The 26,793-nt window shown below is 36.4% G+C and overlaps 1 protein-coding gene across 6 annotated transcripts in view; it reads right to left on the minus strand.

The window, feature by feature from the left end:
• LOC135222830 (eukaryotic translation initiation factor 4E type 2-like) overlaps positions 1–26,793 on the minus strand; it is a 252,034-nt gene that overhangs the window by 119,063 nt on the left and 106,178 nt on the right. For 2 of the 6 annotated variants that reach the window (XR_010316362.1, XM_064261155.1), the window contains exon 6: positions 24,013–24,149. Coding sequence is in view for 5 of the 6 variants with exons in the window: in XM_064261155.1 (XP_064117225.1) it covers positions 24,013–24,149 (137 nt within the window). In the remaining variant the exon portion in view is untranslated. Of the gene's footprint in view, positions 1–2,510; positions 2,560–2,695; positions 2,984–3,057; positions 5,796–24,012; positions 24,150–26,793 lie in introns of those variants that run through there. The other 4 variants (XM_064261158.1, XM_064261156.1, XM_064261154.1 and 1 more) reach the window with 4 other exon arrangements.

Consider the following 26,793-nt stretch of genomic DNA (forward strand, 5'->3'; position numbering starts at 1 on the left):
TTTGATATCACCATAATCTTGTCACAATGCCTCCAAGAACTAGAAAAAGCTATTTCAGCTGGGTAGGCCTAGCATCTGTTTGTCCAGACTGCATCTTTATAAGATTCCAGTCTAATTCATGACCCCTTGTTAGCCCAAGAACTTTTGGGTACCATACAGTCTTTACTCCAGAGACTTATAATGTTCCAGTTTTCATATTATGAACAGACTAGTTTTAAAAGCACCCTACCCCAACACTGTTCCTTACAAATGGTTCAGACAACACAAGTGACTCACAGTGGCATATTTAAAATTTACTAAAGTAGTAGTAGTAGTAGTAGTAATATATCCCAGGAGCCAACCGCCCCTCCCCTTGCTGTTAGGGTCCTATTTACTTGCCCATAAATGAGAGGGGGCCATAAGGCCAACGGCCTAGAGCTCCATACACCCTAAATCAGCCACTAGTGACTCCGCTTGCACCAGCCAACCTGTGAAACTTGCATAAATACAGATAGGTGGAAATGGAAAGATTTTTCCTGTGTGAAATTCTTCAGAAGATTACATAGATGCGCTTAAGGCTATACAATGTATAGGGTTTGCACTATAAAAAAAATGAATGGTATGAGAAATTTATATACACATATATCTACTGCATACTGCCTTCAAGGCACCCTTCATTCATGAAATTAAATTCATTATCTACCATTCAGAACACCTCTTATTAAATAATTATTCAGTTCTAAGACTAAAACACCCAGAGAGTTAAGTAGCATACCAAAAAAAAAAAAAAAAAAAATGCAGTACACCACAAAAATACCTTACAAGGTTTCATAAACTGTTAAGCGTTTTAAAAAACATACTCCAAGATTTATAATAAAAAATTTCTGTGTTAACTCAAAAATCAAGATACATACTGTATTACAATTAGTTACTATATACACCATTAAAAATGTACAGTAAGTAATTATACTGCATATATCATAGATATAAAAATACACAATTACTTAGGGTATATACAAAAGTTGAAAAACAACATTTGCATACATTAAGACAAGAACACCATCAGGTGATAGCAAAGCAGTTGAACTTGCTAATTACATGGATTATTTACAAAAACATAGCAAGGATTAACATCTACAAGGACTAAGGAAATGCATAATAACAATCTGATGACAAAAAACCCAAATCCCACAAATACTGTTTATAAGTTACATAAAATCCTTAATGACTAAAAGCTTCAAATTCCAGAGTTCAAATTTAAAGTAAAAAGAAATGAGCACAAAAAACCATTAGTAAATATTTTAAGATTATTCAAGCAGCATATTAGAATGTCTTATACTACATATTATACCTTACAAGTAAGCACAAATATCACATTCTTTTATCACAAACATTTTGCTTCTGAGCAAACTATAGTACATTATTATAAATACTAATGGTACATGAAGGTCAAATACAGGGTACTTTTATAATACTGTTGCCTTTCATTATGCTACAAATTGCTGTAACTACTTTCATGCCTGGAGTTCGAGAAAATCAATATTCACCCTAAAAAATTCGAGCATAAAATATACTGCTCACTAACCAAATGAATAACTTCACTGGACTGTATAAAAATAACTTTCATGACAACTGGCAACTGGGAAGTTTGTAGACATGAATACTGTATTGGAAGAAAAACTGAACTTCTTTAATCACAACCTGTAATTCATAGTGCTTTATATCTGTGGACAAGAAATGGCCAGGCCAGGCATACCCGTCCTATTCGACACTGAATAGGCCTTTGTTGCATGTCCTGGACTGCATTGATGCTCAGCTCTCTCCTTGCTTTTTCATGTGCTTGAGATTTAACATCATCACCCTTCTCAGTTATGTTCGGCATAAATATTCATATTAGTATTTTAGTTTCCTTGTTATCTTACTATATTTTTCCCTTGCCTGTCAGCTTGGGTGCCTTGTATCTTGTACGTGATGCAAGGTCTCATAACAAATACTGTATTTTGTGAATTTTCATTGCTTTGCCTCCATGTTAATTTCGGTGGTTCTTAGTTAACTTAAGTAATCCTTCAATTATCCAAATTAATAGAGCCAAGGGTCCGTTGGATAATGCCAAAATCGAAATTGTACTAATGGCAAGTAAAAGTTATCTAGGGGTGTTCAAGGATAACTCTGTACCCTTATTCACCTAACCTTGTCAATTACACATTACTGTAAACACTAAGTAGTATGTTTATGCTAAACAACAACCATCACACTTTATAAATGGAAAACTTTATGCAAAAGACAATTTTCTACCTTTTTCCCCATATTGGTAATAAAATATCCTGCAAATATACACCTTGAAAAAAACCAACCCCTTCTTTTTCTGTCACTACTAAATGACAGTTCAGTAAGCAGGTAGCCCACCTGTGTTAACCCATGACCTACTATGATTTTATGACCAATAATGCATTTTTATACAGGAACTTCCTTATCAATTGTTACCATATTGTATTACCATACAAAAGATAAAAACATACCTGCTATGTGTAAACTTTAAACCTAGGCTATCCCAGGTATCCATTTGTAAAAGTCACAGAGCTGTATTCAAGATAAAAGGTAATGATAATGAAACTGTTATTTTACTTATAGAATCCATTTACTATACTGTAGTATCATTATATTAATATATTATCATCATCATATGTATAAAAAACCAATCGTCCTGCCATTGGTAATGTTTATGTCCTCAGAATCAGCTGATTGAGCCTACAGGCAGTCCCGACTTGTCGGCAGACTCGGTTATTGGCGGTCTGGTTTTATGGCGCCGTAACGGGATGAGTTCCGGTTATTGGTGCCATAAGGCACCTTATGGCGACATAAGGATGCTTATGACGCCGATAACCGGTTATCAACACCATAAGCACCATTAAGGCACTATAAATCATTGAGTTTTGGTTAACGGCGGTTTTCGCTTATCGGCACACCCACAGGAACGGAACCCCCACCGATAACTGGGGACTGCCTGTACTACCAAAAAAGTCATTTTTAGGAAAATAATATTTTTACTTGCTAAAAGAAACAATTGTTTTAATGAAATAATTATTTTTATTTTTGCATATAAATATATAATGGATATACAAACATCAACTTCCATCAGATTCACAGCTAGTGTCCTGGTGTTCTTCCGGAATAAAATTTTATCAATGTACCTGACAAAGATGACACTTTGTCACAGGGTATCTTACATCCCTACCTAATTTTTGACTGTACTATTTTGTATTACAAAATTTGCATAATGTTGGTAATTTTAAGAGTAACACTGACTTCTTGTAGACTTTGCCAGCAAACTCAGAGGAATGTCTTTCAAAGACATAATGACATAGCTTATGATATCATTAACTTGTCCCTTCTAGAAGGATAATTGACTATTCGTTTAAAGGTCTCCACCTCTGGCAACAGTGAAATACAACCAATACTCCTTTACACTCTGTAGTAGTGGTAATAGTAGTAGTAGTATATAGGATTTATGCCATGAGGTCGAGTGCTAGACTCCTTGAAGAAAAGGGTTTCCACAAGTAATCCAAGAAATTACTTTCTATTACTATTTTGCCATTGAAAAATTATATAATTAAAAATCAATTAGTGAAGAAAACTTTGGCATCCGTCGTAACTTTTGATATTTTTCCTAATATGACAGTGACAGTCATTGTAATAAATAGACAATTGCATGGGATTAGATTGGATTATAGAATTTAAGACTTCAAGCCAAGCACTGGGACCTATAGAGGTCCTTCAGTTATGTATTATAACCTGTGACATTTTTTTATATTTGTTTTTGGCAAAGCAAGTTTTAATGTTGTTCTGCCAGTTATATTTTACTAAGATATCAATAACTATTGCTTTACAAAGCATATATGATTATCTTTCTGCACCTCATAAAAAAAAACACCTCATTGACGTCAACAAATAACGAAAAACTGGTAGCCTTGGATGTCCGGGTGTACTCCTTACCCCAAATAAGGGCCCCAATTATTCATTTAGCTGTTCAAGCTTATGTAGAGTTTGCCACGGGCCTCCTCACTTCTAAACAATTGTGGAAGTCGAATCACAAAAGCTGTCCTGCAACCACGGGGACAATGACTTATCATAGCCACCATTCTTGAAGCCTTGACAAGGTACGAATATTCATTCAGAATTTCAGAGTCAGCTATTTGTCATCATCACATTGTGGGAAGAGTTGGGACGTCATGTTTACGTCACGTATCACTTTAAGCGCATACATTAGTGTGTTGCACCACTGACTTTGGCTGCTTTATTTTACTCTTATGAATATACATACAGGCAGTCCCCAGCTTATAACGGGTTTGGCTTAAGACGTTCCGAGGTTACGATACTTTTCAATTATATTCATGAAAAATTATTTCCAGGTTTACAGCGCATGTTCCATGGTTATTCCGCTTATGATACTGATCTGACTGAAGAAATAAGACTCCAAAAATGCAAAATAATCAATATTTGAGTTTTTATTATGAAAAATGCAATAAAAATGCAGTTTACATAGTTTTTAATACACTCAAAGCATTAAAAGTAAGGTTTTCTTAGGATTTATGATTTTCTGGCTTACTGGGACTGCCTAACTTTTTTCTAATATAAGTAATAAAAAATGCTGCCGAAAATTAGGTAGGGATGTAAAGTATACTATGGCTAATAATATCTGTCAAATGCACAGAAAAAACGTTATTTTGGAAAAATACCGGGACAAAGGTTCTGAATCTCATAGTAGCATACTTTATGTTAAAAGTAAAATTCCTCAAAATTGCAAAACATCTGCTTCCCGATTAGTTTGTTTACCAACAAAAACATAGCTCAGTTGCCCTCCCCAACCTCCTCTCTCTCACTATATAACAAGTTTAGTAGACTCTTAAGTATGATTATCAAACATATCATAATAGTAAACAAGAGAATATTTCATCACTATTGATATTTCATCTCTAATCACAGTAGAAATATTTAAAACATGAATTCCATATGTAGGCAAGACAAAACTAAAGTAAACACCCAAGTTCGCAGGCTCACAATTCGTGGATTTTTCTGTGGAACATATATGCACATTTATGGAAAATTTGCTTATTTGCTGTATTTCCAGCTGAGAAATATTCACTAATTATTCTTTATTTCATATAATTTTCATGAAAAAATGCACTACTGTATTTGTGATAAAACTTAAAATACTCAGGAAAAAGCATTTTTAGTGTTTTGTGTGTGTGTGTTTAACTACCAAAATGAATGGTCCTAAGCATTTTTAGAGGGCTTTTACAGTATTCTTAAATTTTAGCTATTCATGGGGGGCGGGGGTGGGGGGGTACACATCCCCTGTGAATCAGAAGTTTACTATGAACAGGTTGTGGCAAGTTCACCAACAGCATGGGATTAATGTGTGCATAAATAAGTTTATTTTTTGGACTGTAAAACTAAAAAATATTGAGAAAATAATAAAAATACAAATGAGAATACTATAGTATAAAATACTAACAAAATACAGGCAGGCCCCCATTCTCAACAGGGTTCCATTCCGATGCCTTGATGATGGGTGAAAATCTCTGATAACCGAAAATTGGCAATTTTCAGATTTTCGGGGCTTATTGGCACTGATAACCGGATTTTGGCACCAATAACCAATTAATGGACCCTCTGTTAGGTATGTATTGATGCCAGTACTCTATTATCAGAGCCAATAACAGGATATCGCCACATTTCGTTGCTAGACAAGCTCCATAAAACCAGACCGCCGATAACCAGGTACAGCCTGCATGTAGGCTTTAATGGGCGAAGTTCTGGGAAGTATAAAATCTTAGTTATTAATAGTTTTCAACAGTTTTATGTCTAAATAAACGTGTGCTGAAGTAATAACGCTAAAAAAATGAATTAGATTGGTTTAATGAAAATTTTGTTTATCACTTGTCTGACAATGTGAACCATAAATTGTGAAAAACTTATAAAAATGTCTGTATGAGTATTTCAGGCTAGGATCCAGCAAGTTAATTCATTGTTTTGGAGTGTTTTTATACGTAAATAAACATACTAGAAATGTTATTGCTAAAAAGAATGTTTAGATTGGTTCATGGACGATTTTGTTCATTGCTTATACAGCACTGGCAATGAGATTGTAAAAAATTTATGAGTCCATGAATGATCCTGGATTGGATCAAATTTGAGATACAATCAACCACCCCATATTCACGTTCTCAAGATTCGCAGACTCACCTATCTGAAAATTATTCATGGGAGGACTCAATCATTCGTGGGTTTTTCCATCGATAAATATTCACTTAGTGTATTTTGATGTTATTTTTATGACTACACAAATACATTTTTGATACAAAAATGATACTTAATTTTCAAATATTAATACAGACTCACAGATTCGCAGATTTCACTCTGGACCATATCTACCCATTATCTGTGGGAAATTTGCCTATTCATGGGGCTTTCTGACAAAAATAATCACTAATTAGTGTATTTTGGTGTTATTTTCATTACTAAATACATTTTTATTATACAAAAATGATTTACTAATTTTCAAAATATTAATGTTGATTAATACTGTATTAGTAAGTTTAATAAGATTAAATTATATCACATAATAAAAATAATAATTATCTCTCTCTCTCTCTTTTACAAAGATGTCTTTTGTGTGGTAAATAAATGATTTGCTATTTTCAAATAACATTAATATAAACAGCAATAACATCAATTCATTAAAGAAAATACTAAAGCGAATTAGTAAGATTTTAGTTTATAAATTTTAAAAATTATGTAAGAATGAAGGAAATCCCATTCTTCTCTTTCTAACATCAGGTACTAAAACTGTCAAATGTATCTAGTAAAGTGACAAGAGGGGGAGCTGTTGTGTCGTTGCCACTAAGTGCTCAGGTAATCTCTCTCTCTCTCTCTCTCTCTCTCTCTCTCTCTCTCTCTCTCTCTCTCTCTCTCTCTCTCTCTGAGATGAAAGAATTTTTATTGTACTAGTATGTAATATTTTAGTATTGATATTTTCAGTTGTTAATAATAATAATAATAATAATTTTAATAATTAATAATAATTAATAATTAATAATAATAATAATAATAATAATAATAACAAAAAGGCAAAGTAACAAGGACTGAAGGGATAAAGCTACCAGATGGGAGTAACATCACACACATAGATGAGACTGGATACAAATACCTGGGAATATGGAAGGAGGGGATATAAAACACCAAGAGATGAAGGACATGATCAGGAAAGAATATATGCAGAGACTCAAGGCAATACTCAAGTCAAAACTCAATGCCAGAAATATGATAAAAGCCATAAACACATGGGCAGTGCCAGTAATCACATACAGCGCAGGAATAGTGGAACGGACGACGGCAGAACTCCGCAACATAGACCAGAAAACTAGGAAACATATGACAATACACAAAGCACTACACCCAAGAGCAAATACGGACAGACTATACATAACACGAAAGGAAGGAGGGAGATGACTACTAAGCATAGAGGACTGCGTCAACATCGAGAACAGAGCACTGGGGCAATATCTGAAAACCAGTGAAGACGAGTGGCTCAAGAGTGCATGGGAAGAAGGACTGATAAAAGTAGACGAAGACCCAGAAATATACAGAGACAGGAGAATGACAAACAGAACAGAGGACTGGCACAACAAACCAATGCACGGACAATACATGAGACAGACTAAAGAACTGGCCAGCGATGACACATGGCAATGGTTACAAAGGGGAGAGCTAAAGAAGGAAACTGAAGGAATGATAACAGCGGCACAAGATCAGGCCCTAAGAACCAGATATATCCAAAGAACGATAGACAGAAATAACATCTCTCCCATACGTAGGAAGTGCAATACGAAAAATGAAACCATAAACCACATAGCAAGCGAATGTCCGGCACTTGCACAGAACCAGTACAAAAAGAGGCATGATTCAGTAGCAAAAGCCCTCCAATGGAGCCTGTGCAAGAAACATCAGCTACCTTGCAGTAATAAGTGGTACGAGCACCAACCTGAGGGAGTGATAGAAAACGATCAGGCAAAGATCCTCTGGGACTATGGTATCAGAACAGATAGGGTGATACGTGCAAACAGACCAGACGTGACGTTGATTGACAAAGTCAAGAAGAAAGTATCACTCATTGATGTCGCAATACCATGGGACACCAGAGTTGAAGAGAAAGAAAAGGGAAAAATGTATAAGTATCAAGACCTGAAAATAGAAATAAGAAGGATATGGGATATGCCAGTGGAAATTGTACCCATAATCATAGGAGCACTAGGCACAATCCCAAGATCCCTGAAAAGGAATCTGGAAAAACTAGAGGCTGAAGTAGCTCCAGGACTCATGCAAAAGTGTGTGATCCTAGAAACGGCGCACATAGTAAGAAGAGTGATGGACTCCTAAGGAGGCAGGATGCAACCCGGAACCCCACACTATATATGCCACCCAGTCAAATTGGAGGACTGTGATAAAGCAAAAAAAAATAAAATAAAAATAATAATAATAACAAAAAGGCAAAGTAACAAGGACTGAAGGGATAAAGCTACCAGATGGGAGCAACATCAAACACATAGATGAGATTGGATACAAATACCTGGGAATAATGGAAGGAGGGGATATAAAACACCAAGAGATGAAGGACACGTTCAAGAAATAATATATGCAGAGACTCAAGGCGATACTCAAGTCAAAACTCAATGCCAGAAATATGATAAAAGCCATAAACACATGGGCAGTGCCAGTAATCAGATACAGCGCAGGAATAGTGGAATGGACGAAGGCAGAACTCCGCAGCATAGATCAGAAAACCAGGAAACATATGACAATACACAAAGCACTACACCCAAGAGCAAATACAGACAGACTATACATAACACGAAAGGAAGGAGGGAGAGGACTACTAAGTATAGAGGACTGCATTAACATCGAGAACAGAGCACTGGGGCAATACCTGAAAACCAGTGAAGACGAGTGGCTCAAGAGTACATGAGAAGAAAGACTAATAAAAGTAGACGAAGACCCAGAAATATATAGAGAAAGGAGAATGATAAACAGAAAAGAGGACTGGCACAACAAACCAATGCACGGACAATACATGAGACAGACTAAAGAACTAGCCAGCGATGACACATGGCAATGGCTACAGTGGGGAGAGCTAAAGAAGGAAACTGAAGGAATGATAACAGCGGCACAAGATCAGGCCCTAAGAACCAGATATGTTCAAAGAACGAAAGACGGAAATAACATCTCTCCCATACGTAGGAAATTGCAATACGAAAAATGAAACCATAAACCACATAGCAAGCGAATACCCGGCACTTGCACAGAACCAGTACAAAAAGAGGCATGATTCAGTGGCAAAAGCCCTCCACTGGAGCCTGTGCAAGAAACATCAGCTACCTTGCAGTAATAAGTGGTACGAGCACCAACCTGAGGGAGTGATAGAAAACGATCAGGCAAAGATCCTCTGGGACTATGGTATCAGAACGGATAGGGTGATACGTGCAAACAGACCAGACGTGACGTTGATTGACAAAGTCAAGAAGAAAGTATCACTCATTGATGTCGCAATACCATGGGACACCAGAGTTGAAGAGAAAGAGAGGGAAAAAATGGATAAGTATCAAGATCTGAAAATAGAAATAAGAAGGATATGGGATATGCCAGTGGAAATCGTACCCATAATCATAGGAGCACTAGGCACGATCCCAAGATCCCTGAAAAGGAATCTAGAAAAACTAGAGGCTGAAGTAGCTCCAGGACTCATGCAGAAGAGCGTGATCCTAGAAACAGCACACATAGTAAGAAAAGTGATGGGTACTCCTAAGGAGGGCATCGGACGCAAAACAACCGGGAAAACACACATAAATAGAAAAAGTGATTGGACTCCCTAAGGATGGCAGGTAATGCAACCCGGAACCCCACACTATAAATACCACCCAATTGAATAGGATGACTGTGATGGACAAAAAAATTTATATATTTATATATATAATATATAATTTTCATAATAAAATTGATTACTTGGATACATACCTTATGTTAAAGTTAGGTACTATATCTCCGCGCCGATTAGGAGAGTCTGCATTCAAATAAAAAATTGAATGGCTGCCCAGAGTATAGTTTACCTGCTCTCCAGCAGGTGTGTTTCGAATGTTTTAGTTCCTCAGAATTCTCCTTGACAGCCCACTAAGTTGTGGGGAGGCTGGGTGGGGTTTACTTTAACAATAGTTAAGTATCCAAATAATAAATTTTATTATGAAAATTATATTATTTGAGATAAATCTTACCTACTGTTAAAGCTAGCTAATTCCCACATTAAGAAGAGGACTGTGGGTAGTACAGATAGACAAAAATCCGCTCAGCCAATTGAGCTAAAGGTTTCTTGCATGAAACTCAAAACCTTCTTACCTGGTCCGGAATCCTTTCTGGATTTAACTACCATCAGAAGTTGGATTCCATTCAGGAAGCAAGGCTCTCATACATGTGCAGCAAAGAGCAGCCTTGAGGAGAAAACCACTTCAATTCAGCCAGAATAAAACAGAAGTACTTGGGTCCAAAAGCTCTATAAAATGAGTCACTTAAAATAAATACCTTTATTATATAAAGGTATGCTCCTATACAAAATTTGTACCTTCAATCTTTTAAAATATTAAAAACGGATTTAAACAAGAGCCTAAATAATTGCTCTTTCTTCGGTTCACGAAAAGACTACCCACTACTAACAATGGATTACAGGATTTACTGTTTTCAAACACGATTCTACATAAAGGCAATGAGCGGGTAAAAACCAAATTGCACTTCACTTCTACTGCACCACATCAATCCTATCCTGAAGCCATAAGTTGACATAACACTAAACGAAGTAACGACTGCTCCTCACATAATGAATGTTTACCTTCAATAAAGGTAGAAGATACGGAGCCAGTTCTCATGCACTAGTCAAGCAAATGTGTCACAGAGGACCATGCGTTCTTTGACAAAGAGGTTCTAGGTTTCTAAAAACACAAAACAAAAGGTTAACTTTGCCTCTTCCAGGCTTAACCTTCAACAAATACAATCTAGGTTTTCTAAAACCACAAAACAAATAGTTAACTTTCCTTCCTACAGGCTTAACCATTGGCAAAGACAGCTAGATTTTCTAAAACCACAAAAAAAAAAAAAAAAAAAGGGTTAATTGTGCCCCTTCTAGGCTTAACCTTTTACAACGACATCTAGATTTCCTAAAACCCCAAAACAAGATTAACTTTGCCTCTTCCAGGAATAACTTTTGACAAAGATAGTCTAGGTTTCTAAAAGGATAACTACCTCTTCCAGGCTTAACCAATCTGATTGAGTTTTAATTGCCCCAACAGGACAGAGAAGCATTTCCTCTTCTTTCCCACCAAGGCAGTTATATTGGAATTCTTACAGTTCAGTGTAAAATGCAGCCTTAACATCACCCTCAGCTATAAGGCATTAGATAAAATATAATTCCCTTTACAACAGCTTAAAGACAAGTAATGACGATAAATTTACTCATTAACTGCCAACAGTCCTAATTAAAAGGTTTCATAGTTAATAATTCAGATGAAGTTTAGACCAGCATCTAAACTCCAGAGAAAGACTGATATAGAGATGAAGGGGATTCAATCTCAAAACCTTACAGTGGTGATCCTCAGCAAGATCTAAAAACACATGATGCAATACTTTTGAAAGTATGGGACAATACTTTTGAAAGTAAACAGCGAAAAGTCTTACTATCACTAAGAAAGCCTAAATTCCTCTAGAATGGCACCCTCAGCAACACACTGACTGCTGCTTCTGACTTAACAGCAGTTTTCCACTGAAGGAACTTAAGGATAGATCCTATGATAACTTGAAAATCCCCTTACTGGGAGGAGACATTCTAATGTCTCCAAGTGGTTAAGGAGATGCGTAAGTTGGTAGAAGTGGATGGATTGTGTAGTCAAGTTGATTTCCTCTTAAAAAATGAGAAAGACATCTACTAACAGCGCTGGAAACTCTGAAAATCATTTGTTGAGGCTACAATGGCTCTACAAGACACACTAAGCAATACTTTAAATCACTTGATAGTATTTAGAGTAGATACAAGGGGCAGGCCTATTAGTCTGAATCAGGCTAAATTTAAGGAAACATTCACTGCTCAAGCCTGAGGGCCATCAAAGGAGTATTAATCATCCAGGTCTTCCTGTTCATCTACATGCTAGTAAGTCTAAAGGAGTGCTCCTAAAATCCCACAGCAACTGCCGAATTTATGGATGTAAAGGCCATCTGTAGGGAGTTTGTTCTTTCTGAATCCTCAATTGCCAAAACACTGTCCTTCCATAGAATGAATGCAGGGTGCCCAGACATCCATATTTGATGGGATTATCCCATAAATATAACATTTGTCCTGTGTCCCATATCGACCATCCCCAGGACACCTTTGGTCCCTTATTTTCAATATTTGAAAAAAAAAATACAATATACTAGTGAAATTTTGCAAAGTACATGGTAAAGGCAGCCACCCAAAATTGGCAACAGTAGAGTGGTGTCATTTGTACTGAGCATTCCCCCTTCAAAGTTCATTTGAACTTAGAAGGGGGAATGCTCAGTACAAATGACACCACTGCACTGTTGTCAATTTTGGGTGGCTGCCTTTACCATGTACTTTTCAAAATTTCACTAGTATATTGTATTTTTTTTCAAATATTGAAAATAAGGGACCAAAGGTGTCCTGGGGAGCGTTCTCTTTGATGGGCCAACGATGGGGTGGGTGTAGGAACCGGTGCAGTGTAGAGCTGATAAAGTCAGAGCTACATATAAAGTGCAATTTCACACTGTTCTGTTCTCAGTTCATCACATATGCTCAAACCAAACACCATCTCTTGAGAGCAGTTGGATCCAGTGCTAAATATGAAAAATGAAAAATAAAATACTAACAACAATGAGGAAAATAATTTTTAAAGGATTATGGAAAGGTTTTCATCAAATGAATTTTATTGTCTGCCATTTATTCAATATATTATGGCAAGTCACTTTAGTTATATCCTTTAAAGCTGCAAAACATGCTCGATTGCAATATTGTAATGCTTTGACACATGTAATGAACAGCTGTTTGTAACAAAATCTACAATGAACGCACTTTAAAACAAGAAAAGTCAATGAAGTAGGTCCTGGACAATCTGGACCCAGCCGAGAAGGACTTCGCGCTGTGTCACTGCACGCATAACTTCGCGTAAGTTGTGTCTATATTGTTCATCTACCTCTCCAATTTAGGTGTCCTTTATTTCAATTTTCAAAATCTGGTCACCTTGAATGAATGATCAAACCAATATTATGTTATCAATTTCACTCAAAGCAGCAAACTTTCCACAAATTCAGGGATAAACCTGCTGGGCATCTCTGATGGTCTTTCCGCTGCCCTGACATCTAGAACGATTTACCAGGTGTAGTTTTAGTGCAAAAATCAGCTAACTGTCATAGTTTCATAATTATAACAAAAATAAAAAAAAATGGTATTCAGTATTTTCTCAAACTTAATTTCTTCCAAAATTAATCATTCAATCTCCAAGATAACTGAACCAAATTCAAGGAAACTTTTATTTTTGAGTGCAATTTTGTTTTTGCCATATTTTTGAAAAGTTTCTCCATTTTTTTTACTGCAAAATGTATGAACTTACGAGGTATAATATCTTTATTTCACACCCTTTATTTTTTTGGGGTTAGTTGCATAATAAGTGGTAAAAATTTTATGCGAATTCCTTCAATCATAAGGTAGAACGAAGCACTTACTGTAAAACAGGGCCTTATGGTGTCAATGCACCCCTTAACCCTTAATGGGCGGATCTCCTCATATGAGTAACAATAACAGGTTTAGAGGGGTGGACGGATTACCTCCTGGTGAGTATCAGTATTATGAGCGACCAATATGGAGAAATCAGGTGGGAAAGGGGTTCCATTACTTCAATAGCCCATACATTTACCAACAGCAACATTTAAACTGGCTTAGCTCGCTGATTCTGGGCATCTCACGAGTCGCTACATAGTGTACTTTGACTTTCAGGGACATTTGCTCATAAATACAGGCAGTCCCCGGTTATCAGAAGGGGTTCCTTTCCGACGGCTTTATAAGCAAAAACTGCTGATAACAGAAAAATTGGCGATTTCCAGCACCTATAAATGGATTTTGGCACTGATAACGGAGCTCTTAAAATTGCTCGATAGTTAACGGTAACTGACGTTAGCATTCAGCTGTTTATCAATTTGGTTGTTTATGCCGTATGTTTACAATAATTGCTTGATCCAAAATTCTAAAAACTGGAATTTTTTTACTGTACTGGAGGAGTATCATTAGTATTATAGTCGATGAAGTGGAGAGAGAGAGACAGAGAGAGAGAGAGAGAGGAGAGAGAGAGAGAGAGAGAGACGAGAGAGAGCGAGAGGAGGAGGAGAGAGAGAGAGAGAGAGAGAGAGAGAGAGAGAGAGAGAGCGCCACTTGCAAAAGTCGAATAATAGTTATATTGAGAATAATGGTAATTCTGATAAAACTTGTTTTACTGTAATCATATTGCATGTATTATTGTATCACAATACATGAACAGAGCGACGATGCGTTATTTGCATTCTAGTTTTGTTTACAGTCTTAAAATAATCAGCTGATCACATTTTACCGATATCATCACTGTCTTTAGTTGCCGAATGGAACTTAATTCAAGAGATACACTCCTTTCATAAATTATCAAAGGTGGGTTTAACAAAGATTCTATATCATGTTTTTCATACTGACATTGCCTAAAGGGGAAACCAATGTTTTGTTTCGTCGCCATTCTCAAACAACCACTTATAGCAATACAATAATGAACGATAATTATCGTACACAATTATTGTTCATAAGAGTGAATTGTTCTAAACAGTTACAAACAGCTTTGCGTGCTGCCTCACGTGATGTTTGCTGCATTTTTGTTATAGTAGCATGGGGAATGTGGAAACCGAGTGTCATTAAATCATTTAAAAAATGCCATGGCTGGTACCGAAGATAATGTGTATGATATCGACAACAAAGCCGACGTCGACTCACCAGAACCAGACTGGAATCACTATGATGGTGGCAAATGTGATCAATCTTGTGATATGTATGAGAAACTTTTAATTTAAAATAAAAATTGTTATGCTGATTTACACTACCACTCAGTTTCTAAAAGGTTACCAAAAGATAAAGGTTGTTGTTAGAGCAACCGTAAATTGATTTTTACATATTCTCAGCTGGGATTGCATAGATAAAAGATTGTTTCATTGATTTAGAATTAGTCATCAAATAGGCTATTTGTTATGATGATATGCCAATAATATATAAGGTAAAAATGGTTTTATTACATTTACTACCATTTTATAACATTTACTATCAGTTTATTCCATAATGTGAACCTTCAGGTCAGGCTATACCACCTAGGCTGAGGCTAGCCTACCGATACACATCTTAGAATTCAAGGTTTGATTTTTAGAATTGTATTATAAGACGAACCCCCTTTATAAATGAGTGAATTTTAGGAGTTAAAGGTAGTTTTATCCGCGGAAATAAACAGTACGTATATCTTGACTTTTATGATAGCATGTCAGTCATAATTCTAATTTTGCAGAGAAAAGTGCAAAGACTCCAGGAAGTTCACATACGCCACTGAACGAGTGCGTACATATGTAGGTACGTGTTACCATATTTTTTGCTGTATGATTTAAAGTACAATACTTCATTACAAGTTTAGTAGACTTTTTGATTATCACATGTAGTATCAAGCAGTACAAAGGAGAATATTTTATCAGTGTTAATATTTCATCTCTAATCACCATAAAAATATCTAAAAAGTAAATCTCATGTGTGGGTAAGAGAACACCAAACAGGCTATTGCAAGTTCACCCACGCCATGGAAAAATTTCAAACGTAAAGTTACCTTTTTGTTTTTATTTTTGCTTTGCTCTATTTAATGTACATTTCATTACAAGTTTAGTTTGATATTAACCCTTAATGGACGGATAACATCATATGAGTAACAATAACAAGTTTTGAGTGGTGAACAGATTACCTCCTGGCGAGTATCAATGTTACACACCATCGATTTGGAGAAATCAGGTAGGAAAGAGGTTTCATTACTTCAACAGCCCATAAATTTACTAATGGCAACTTTTAGACTGGCTTAGCTCATCAATTCTAGAAATCTCGAGTCAGTTGCATACTTGACTTCCAGGGGGTTGGTTGGTTTTATAAAGTTTAGGTGTAACACCAAGCACTGGGGCAGCAAAGGCCATTCAGGACTTCCAAGGGGCATATAGTGCCTCTCTCACATCTTTTTATATATTTCCTCATAAATATACCCTGGGGTTACTATTGGTTTTAGTTCTTATCTTTTATGATAGTATGTTAGTTGTAATTGTAACTTTAAAAAGAATACTGCAAAAAAATATTAGAAAAAACATGTATAATCCAAAAAAGTTCATTCATCTTCGATTTAAGTAAATTTATGTAAATATTCTACAGCAAATATACTCAGAATTTGTTACCAATTTTAGCTCTTATCTGTTATGATACTGTGCGAGTTGTAATTATAATCTTACAATATAAAAAATATATATATGTCTATGTATAACCTGGTAAAATTTACAATTGTCTTGTAAAAGAAGCCCCATATGGGATTGTAAATAGTAAATTTCAACTTCTCGGGAAGGTAGGGAGAATTTTTTAGATTCTTTTTTCTTAAATCATGTGCATTTGCATGCCTTCTTTCACTGATGTATTTTTTCTTAAATTGCTGAACTCAAAAGTTTGCCTGGTTTGGCGTGCAGCATATTTATTTTCTAGCCCTGTTCTTAAGGTCTAGCCCTGTTTTTAAGGGTAAAGTATATCACAAATATCCTAACAGTACAGGCAGTCCCCAGGTTAGAGTGGTCTTGGGTTACAATGTTCCAACTTGACTATGCTTGGCTTATGGCACTGTTAAACTGATTTTACAGCGTTGTACTGGTTTTACAGTGCCACAACCCAGTTTTACTGTGCTTACAGTGCTGCAAGTGTCATTTATTCCCATTATTCTTAATATATACCAGTTTATGGCATTTTTTGGGATACAGTGTGTCGCCAGAACGGAACCAGGGCCTGCCTGTACACAAAAGAATATTTTATCACTGTTGATATTTCATCTCTCTCTCTCTCTCTCTCTCTCTCTCTCTCTCTCCTCTCTCTCTCTCTCTCTCTCTCCTCTCAACTCTCTCTCTTCTCTCTCTCTCGATCTCTCTATCTCGTCTCTCTCTCTTCTCAACGCTCACTCTCCTATCCTCTCTCTCTCTCTCTCTCAACTAATTACTTGGATACTTACCTACTGTTATTGTTAGCTTAAATCTTCATGCCATTAGGTATGATCAGCATTAAAAAAATAACGCTTGGCTAACCCACTGGACTGTCTCTGTTTATCACCTGTTTCCCACCAAGTGGCGCTAGAATGTTTACGTTCTTGTCAGAATTCATGACCACCCCCTTATGCAGTGGGGAGGCTGGGTGGGTGGGTTTCCACTTGAACAAGTAGATAAGTATCCAAATTATTAATTCTATTATGAAAATTTTCCATTATTTGGAATGAATCTCACTTACTGTTAAAGCTAGCTAACTACCCACACTTTCAGTGGATGGTGGATTACTGTGGCCAGAGAAAAAATATTCAGCCACCAGAACTAGCAGCTTTTAAATGAAGGGATAAAACCTTCTCAACTTTCCTGCCTAATGTGTGATCCTCTCTGTCAAGTACTGTCGCCAGACGCTAGAATCACGTCGCCAGACGCTAGAATTACAACAGGGTGTAAGGCCCTCGTAATGACTTGTCAGAGGATCCTTACAGGGAAAAAAGGACTATCTTGTAAGTATACAGTGACTCCTGTGCCTGAGTTGCAAGCCCATAACTGCCAGTCCAAAACTAAAGACAACTACCACCTTCATATATGAAGGTGCGCTCATATACACCAATGTGTACCTTCATGCTCCCAAATTTCAATATCAGGATTTCCTAACAACTAACAATTAGAATGCAAGGTTAGTATAGTATTTGGTTCGGGAAAAAGTGTCCCCCCTGCAATATTACGACTAAGGTTTGTTTGTTTGTATGGCATTTTCACGTTGCATGGAACCAGTGGTTATTCAGCAACAGGACCAACGGCTTTACGTGACTTCCAAACCACATCAAGAGTGAACTTCTATCACCAGGAATACACATCTCTCACGCCTCAATGGAATGCCTGAGTCTACAACAGTTACATCTCTCCCCAGCTGCATGACAACCTTCTCTAGAGAAAGGCTTTAGAGAAAAAGTCATGCTTATAGTACAAAAGCCACGAGGATTATTTTTAAAAAATGGTCAACGCTCAGGAATCATCTCTGTATGCACTGGCTTGAGCATTCTTGGATATACAGTCAGCCCCTGATTATTGGCAAGAGTTCTGTTCCCGAAGGGGTGATGATAAGCGAAAACCGCCATCAGTCGAAACTCGCCATTATGGCGTCTCTGTTAGGTATGTTATGGCACCATAACTATTATTGGCACCTTATAGCGCCGATAACCTGAACTTGGCCCATTACAGCGCCATAAATCACCGATTTTATGGGGCTAAACACGCCAGATTGCCGGTAACTGAGGTCTGCCTGTAAGTGTGTTTGATCTTCTAACACCACAGATAAATACTTAAACTCCTCTTGATGGTTTTATGTCTGTCCAGGTAAACCCTAGAGTTCTCAATGGACATAAGACAGCTACTTCTTCCCTTCCTTGCCTATTAACCCTTTAACGCCGAAGGGGTATAATAAAAATCGTCTCCCGTAAGCCGAGGGGGTCTCTGAGTGAGCGCCGAAGCGGAAAAAATATAAAGAATAATGCTGCTTGGGTCCATCCAAAGAAGAAGAAAGTACCTTTGCTAGCCTGAACAAATCTTGAACTGTGTCTTCCTGTCATCTTATGTTAGAATCAAGAGGTTGAATTGTTGGAAAAGACTAAGATCATATTGTCAATGATTAAATGTTCTGCTTGTGTAAGACCATTCCAAACTGCCAAAAGCTATATGTTGTTTACCCTCCCACTCCCTGACATCACGTTTCTCACAATAGGCTAACCTATTAAAGTTCTCAAAATTGGTACAAAATTGTTTATTTCTCAGAAAGACCCCCAAATCTGCCTCCAAGACATTTGAGGAAAAAGTAAAGGTTATTGAGGTCTACAGGCCAACCCATTCAAGTTCTCAAAAGTGCTAGAAAGTTTTCTATCTACCTCTCATTTGGAAAAAAACCAAAAAGGGAGAGCTAATCATCATTCCCAGATACGCAATGGACTGGATCAGAAAAGCATAGATTAGTCAAGAAAAAAATACCCAACTCTGAGGTTAGACATACAACATAATTCTTTACCCTCAAGGTTGTCAGAAAAACTGGTGGGAACACACCAGTCATCCAAAAATGAGAGAACTAGTACTCTGAACCGAAGCAGATGAATCAATCTTGCTAACTGAATGACTCGTCAAAAAAGGAGAAATATGAATAAACTTGTAGACTGGAAATGTACATGGCTTGATGGCATCGTTGCATAACAAATGTCCAGTCTACCATACCCCTACCAACTTTGAACATCTGTGTGAAAATAGTGGAGAGAAGGATAACAGGAAGTTGATAGGGGTAAGAATATAACCCAAGGTACAAAGTATTCTTCCCTGAGAATCATCACTAGCTTAGCCAGACACTTCTGAAACTGCACATGGCCTACTAACATGTGTAATTTTTCCACTTAGAATGTGAGCCAGATCACTACTTAAGCCAAATTCAAGAGTGGTTTCCTATAAAGACTAATGCTTTAATTTCTGCTTGTTGTAGATGGCATAGTGCAAAAACAGAAAACAAGCACAATACAGTACTGTACAGGAGAAAATCTGCAAAAAATAAGACATTATTACTAATGCCAATTCTCATGGTCTGCATGAAGACTTGGCATGAATTCTGACAAGAACATAAACATTCCAGCGCCACCTGGTGGGAAACAGGTGATTACAGGGACAGTCCCACCAGGTTAGCCAAGCGATATTATTTTCAATGCCAATTGCACTTAATGGCATGAAGATATAAGCTAACTTTAACAGTAGATAAAATGCATTCCAAATACAATGTGAATTACTATAACATTAAACATAAAAACATGAAACCAAACAAGCTCTATCAAGTCCAGTCTACCTAACCCACTTCATCCATCCATCACTGCCATAGAAACAGCTTCCCAGCTCCATCCACCTTCCAAAACAACACCTCTGAACCTTCCTATACCCAGCTTACTGCCCCTCCTCTCTGATGGAGCCAATCCATCCAACCAACACCCTCCCTCCCTTCACCATGGAAAATTCTCAAGGTCTCCTCCACAAAAATCCTTTCCCCGTTAGTCCAAGCATCGGCATTGTTACCCACATTTTCTTGAGGACACACACACTGTTAACTATCACAGGGTGGTTTTTTTCAAACGTCTTAAAATTTATATATATCATATCAACTACTAAAGAAATCTAATCTCATTCCTCTAGACATTTCCTTCTTAAGGGCAACAGGAAAATATCTGGAACAATAGCTTTCTTTCTGGTTCCATCAAGTGAATATAAGGGCCTATTAATCTTGAAGACTGATTTGCTGCCCTTGAAGGTGAAGGCACATAAGGTGTATATTCCTAGTACACCAAAAGTAAAGAGAGATATGAGCATCATGAACAGGTCTCAGCATGCACAGAAAGAGCCTCTCAATCTTGAATATGAGCTGGGGTGACTTTGTATTTCTACTTCTATATAAAGAGGGCAATATATGCAGTCGCTGCCAAAATGCTTTGCTGCCTCCAGTTCTCGACGCATGACGCCATGAAAAAAGATCACAATAAATCTAAAAAGTGGAAAAACAAAATAATATTGCATCAGGGCACTCACAAGCAATCCCCTAATACGTACTTTGTAGGTACACCTTTTGTGGAGAATGACCTTCAGCCAGTTAGGAACAGAAGCAACTAGATTTCTGAGGATCTCTGCGTTCTCCAATTTTCAGAGTCGAGATGTCTGCCTAAACACAAGGAAACTGGGGTATTTAGTATTTGACATATAATAAGTACATATATCTTTGGTTTGTTTTTTTTAATCAGGTTTACTATGAAAAAAATTATTTTACAAAAATAATGAAAAAATTTATTTTTGAGTTTCAAGTGCTATAAAATTTTTAATTGTGAAAACGAGTTTAGTTATATTTTTCTATAATCAATACATATTATTTGACAACTTTACCAAATTTCAACTAAAATTAACAAACAAAAAGCTCCACAGAAATTCCAAAAAAAGCTGGTCACAACTGACTTGGGAGGAGATCAAAGTGTAAGCATCTACTCTCCAAGGCAGTTAGGAAAAGACTGGGTATCACAGGGTTAGACACTGTCTTCGACCAGACCTCACCTCGTATCCGTGGCTTTGCCAGATCTCACAGATCCCTTGCTTACTATCTCCGATTATATTAACCGGTTTACCAACTGCGCTTGGAATTACCCTATTGTCAAGACCGAAGGTTTGTTCCGCATGTGAACAAAAGCTGGTCTGAGTAACCTGATGTGTATACGGGAAAATGATTAAGTTACCCCTCTGAGCCCTGAAACAATTTGCTTCGTCTCCCCATCAAAACTTGGAACTCAGTTTTTATATTTCATTTCCAAAAAAAATTGTGAAATTTTTTTGGTTTTGCAATTTTGTTTTTGGCATAGCTGTATTTTTTGAGATTATGATTTTGAACTCATTTTCATTAGCGTATCAAATAGCATGGATATTTATCTATTTGATGGGAAACATTTTTCAGCTCTATCTGAAAAAAATGCATTTCTGGCATCGTGCTACAAATACCTGGGGGAAAATTAACTATCTGGGAATTCAACTGACTTGAGCAAACATGACAGTATTCCTCTGAGACCACCACTACCACCTCCCCCAAGGGTGATAGGAGGGAAGACGGGCCATCCTGGTACCTCCGTGGGGAGGGATTGTAAATTGTCCTCTTGCTGTGAGGGGAAGTTGAAATGTGCTGGCGAGGCAAAACCACTCTTACGTCCAAAGAACTGGAGGAGCAAAATGTCAACACTTTGGCCACGGGTTCGATAAGACATGTGATTCAGAAAAAGTTAGGGTACAACAGTTGTTGCTAGGAAGATGATACTGCTAACCTATCTACAAAAGCAGAAACGGCTTGCATTTGCACGTAGTAAATATGCAAATTGGACTACAGAGTGTACCGAGTTCACAGCAACAGTAACAGTTAGTCAATATCCCCCCAGGCATTTGTAGCATGATGCCAGAAATGCATTTTTTTTCTCCAGATAGAGCTGAAGAATGTTTCCCATTAACTTAAGAGGACCAGCTGCTAGCTTAGTGTTTGATATTTTTTTATGAAAGTTTTTTTTGTAAATAGATATACTATATCCATACTATTTGATACGCCAATCAAAATGAGTTCGAAATCATAATCTAAAAAAATACAGCTACTCCAAACAAAATTGCAAAACCCAAAAAAATTTCAAATTTTTTTTTTGGACATGAAATATAAAAATGAGTTCCAAGTTTTGATGGGGAATAACCAATGAGAATCCAGAGTTTATAAAAGAAATATTGGGGAGACAAAACAAATTGTTTCAAGGCTCAGAGGGGTAATTTAATCATTTTCCCGTATACACATCAGGTTACTCGGACCAGCATTTTTCAAATTTCTTTGGAGCTTGTTATTTGTTAATTTTAGTTGAAATTTGGTACAGATTATAGGAAAAATAAAACTTTGAACTCTTTTTCACAATTAAAAATTTTATAACACTCGAAACTGAAAAATAAAAAAATTATTAAAAAAATGTTTTTAGTGCAAACCAAAGATATGTGTTCATATTATATGCCAAATACTAAATATCCCAGTTTCCTTTTGTTTAGGCAGACATCTTGACTCTGAAAATTGGAGAACCCAGTCCTGGGGCGACATCTCCCTAGAGATCTTCAGAAATCTAGTTGCTTCTGTTTCTAACTGGCTGAAGGAGGTCATTCTCCATGAAGGTGGACCTACAAAGTATTAGGGGATTACTTGGCAAGTAACCTGAAGTAATATAGTTTTGTTTTTCCACTTTTTAGATTTATTGCGATTTTTTTCATAGCGTCACACGTTGAGGGCTAAAGGTGGCAATGCTTTTTGGTGGCAACTGTAAATAATGATTATGTATGAATGGCATTTCTTGTACAAAAAATATTTTTTTCCTTAAGGTGACAAAATCCAACATGTCTAAAATATTCTCTCTCCTTTATATGATTTCACAACTGCAAATAGCATGAAGTATACCCATATATTTACACATGTCACAGAGAAGGGAACCAAATTTATAACGTGAATAGTCAAGAAAATACTGGTAGTTGTGAATTGCCAACATAAATACAAAATAAATGTGAAACGGCACGATGTACATAAACCTAGGTGGCACAAAGTTTAAATTAAAGCAAAATGCTAATAATCTACTAAAACCCAATACAGAAACCAACTACACAAGATTATTTTTCTTTTTATTATGGAGCCAGCAGAAAACAAGAAAACTGATTTACAAATGACAATGAATTTGGAAAGTTTATATTACGTATGTATAGTCAAAAATCAATCACAGATATGTTTAACTTACATCACTTCCAACTGATCTTGCTAACTTGTCAGGATTCATTTTAAAATATGTTCATGCCATAAATTAGAATTCAACTTCAAGACTATCAAAGGAGACAAAAACAACTGGTGATACATATACAATGCCTTGAAGACTGAGTTCACTTGGCATACTGTGACAGCAGACAGCATGACACAAAGTGAAAGGAAGGAACCATAAATATTGGCTCTAAAAAAGATAAGCATTCCTTTCCCAAAAGCAAAGGATTAGTTTAAGCTCAATGCATAAAAATAAAAACAGAACTTACTTGAGGGAATCATTGTGGGTCTTGTACTCCATTATGGTATTGGGCGGAAGATTCAATACTCTTTTGAGAATGTCCCTGATGCGACCCGTTATTGCAGAATCCTGAGCTGTTCGGTTCCATATAGATATGATGTCCTCCTATAAAAGTATCTCATGAGATTTCCTTTCTTTAAAAAAAATTAAACTATAAAAAATATGAGCGATTTCCCTAAACTGGCTAAAATTATCCTATGAGATATGCACCCATGCAATATTTTCTCAGGAAACAGTCCACACCCATCAATAAAAAAAATTTTGTATGTTGTTTCAAGTTACTTAAGCTTAAGAGTTTAATTTTTTGGTTTCCAAACAGGACAATTTTGAGCAATGTTAAAAAATAACACATGAAAACTTGAAGCATATCCCCTTGACCACAAGGTCCAAGCCCCCTTATACTAATGGAGAATTTTGGCAGTGCATCCCTTAACCCTTAGAGCTGGTCTAAAAAAGATATATGCAACACCCCAGGCCGGGGGAACTTAGGTCAGCCAGTTTAGGAAAAAACAAATCAATGGAAAAAGGAAGATATGCAAATGCACATGGTGTAAAAAAATAGTTTTAAATATTCTCCCTACCTTCCAAAAGAAGTTGAAAAAGATTATTGACAACCACTTGTGGGGCATCTTTTACAAGACAATCATAAATCTTAAGTTATATGTACATGTTTTTTCTAATAAATAATTTTTTTAATTTTGTAAAATAACAATTACTGCTCCCACAATATCAAAACCGATAGGAACTAAAATCGGTAACAAAATGTCGGTAAATTTGTTGTTATAAAATATCAATGTAAATTTACAACCTCAAAGAGGCAGTAACTTTTATGGACTATACATGTTTTTTCTATTATTTCTTTGCACTATTCTTTGCAAAATTACAATTATAATGGACATACTATCATAAAGGATAAGAACTAAAGCCAACAGCAACCCCTGGATATATGAGTAAATGAATAAAAAGACGTCATGGGAGAAAGAGAAACACAACATGCCGTCTTTAAGTCAACATCACAGCTAACTTGTGAGCCATCTATTTTGTTGATGTGAGCCAGTCTAAAAGTTGCCATTAGTCAATTTATGGGCTATAGAAGTAATGGAACCTCTTTCCCACCTGATTCCACCAAATCGATAGTGCATAGTATTGATGCTCACCACAAGTGAATCCGTCCACCACCAAAACCTGTTATTGCTACTCATATGAGGGCATCTGTCCATTAAGGGTTAACCCTTTAACGCCAATTGGACGTATTAAACGTCTATATAAATTGCCTGTTGGGTGCCAATTGGACGTATGGTACGTCGATATAAAAGTGTTTTTTTTTAATTTGCGGAAATAGTTATAGGCCTACCAGGCAAAAACTTTTGAATCATACGCCTTGGGGAATGCTGGGAGCTCACGGATCAAGGCATTGTTTTGTTTACAATCGTTACCCAGGCGTGCAAGCGCGAATTTCTTTCTTCTTCCACTAAAAAGTATCAGTGACACATCTCGGAAATTATTTCGTCAATTTGACATAATTTTTGCACCATTTTATATTAGCCGTTACATGGAGTACTATATTTGAAAATGTGCGCAATTTCATGTACAATACAACAAAAAACAGCCCATGGTTGTAGCTTTTATCAGTTTTGAAATGTTTTTATATAAATAATGATAAGTGCCAAAATTCAACCTTTGGTCAACTTTGACTCAACCGAAATGGTCGAAAAACGCAATTGTAAGCTAAAACTATTACATTCTAGTAATATTCAATCATTTACCTTTATTTTGCAACAAATTGGAAGTCTCTAGCACAATATTTCGATTTATGGTGAATTTATGAAAAAAACTTTTTCCTTACGTCCGCACGGTAACTCTTCCGAAAAAATCATAAATTTTTTCGTCCGATTGTCGTAATATTTGCACCATTTTAAATTAGTTGTTACATAAAGTTTTACATATGAAAATGTGCGCAATTTCATGTAGAATACAACAATAAACAACCTATGGTTATAGCTTTTATCAGTTTTGAAATATTTGCATATAAATAACGATAACGATAAATAGAAAAAATTTGTCCTTCGGTCAACTTTAACTCGACCGAAATGGTCGAAAACTGCAATTGTAAGCTACAACACTTACAGTCTAGTAATATTAAATCAATTACCTTCATTTTGCAACAAACAGGAAGTCTCTAGCACAATATTTCGATTTATGGTGAATTTTTGAAAGTGGCTTTTTTTTTTACGTCCACGCGTTACGAATTAATGCATCATTTTGTGATAATATTTTCTCTGTGTTGCCTTGATCGTTTTACAATGCGTTATATACCAAAATGATTGCAATTTAGTGTACAATACAACTAAAAAATATTAACTCATTAGCTTTAACCGTTTTGCTCACAGCGTGATTTGTATACAATTATATATGAAATTTTTTTTCTCGCCGTCATATATACCAATATTTATATATGATAATGATATTTTTTTTCATTTCTGATGGTTGCATACTAAACTTCAGGCAATGACAAAAAAAGGAGCCAAAATGAACTCTTAATCTTGAAAACTAAGCATGCAGTGATTTTTTGAAAAAAACATTTTTTCCGCTTCGGCGCTCACTCGCGAACGCCGCCAGCATACGTGAGACGATTTTTAAAACACCACTTCGGCGTTTAAGGGTTAAGTAACTGTTGTACAGGCAGTCTCTAGTTACCAGTGGGGTTTCCGTTCCATTGGCATGGCTATGAATGAAAATCCCGATAACC

The sequence above is a fragment of the Macrobrachium nipponense genome, chromosome 8 (genome assembly GCF_015104395.2).
Source record: "Macrobrachium nipponense isolate FS-2020 chromosome 8, ASM1510439v2, whole genome shotgun sequence".
NCBI lineage: Eukaryota > Metazoa > Arthropoda > Malacostraca > Decapoda > Palaemonidae > Macrobrachium > Macrobrachium nipponense.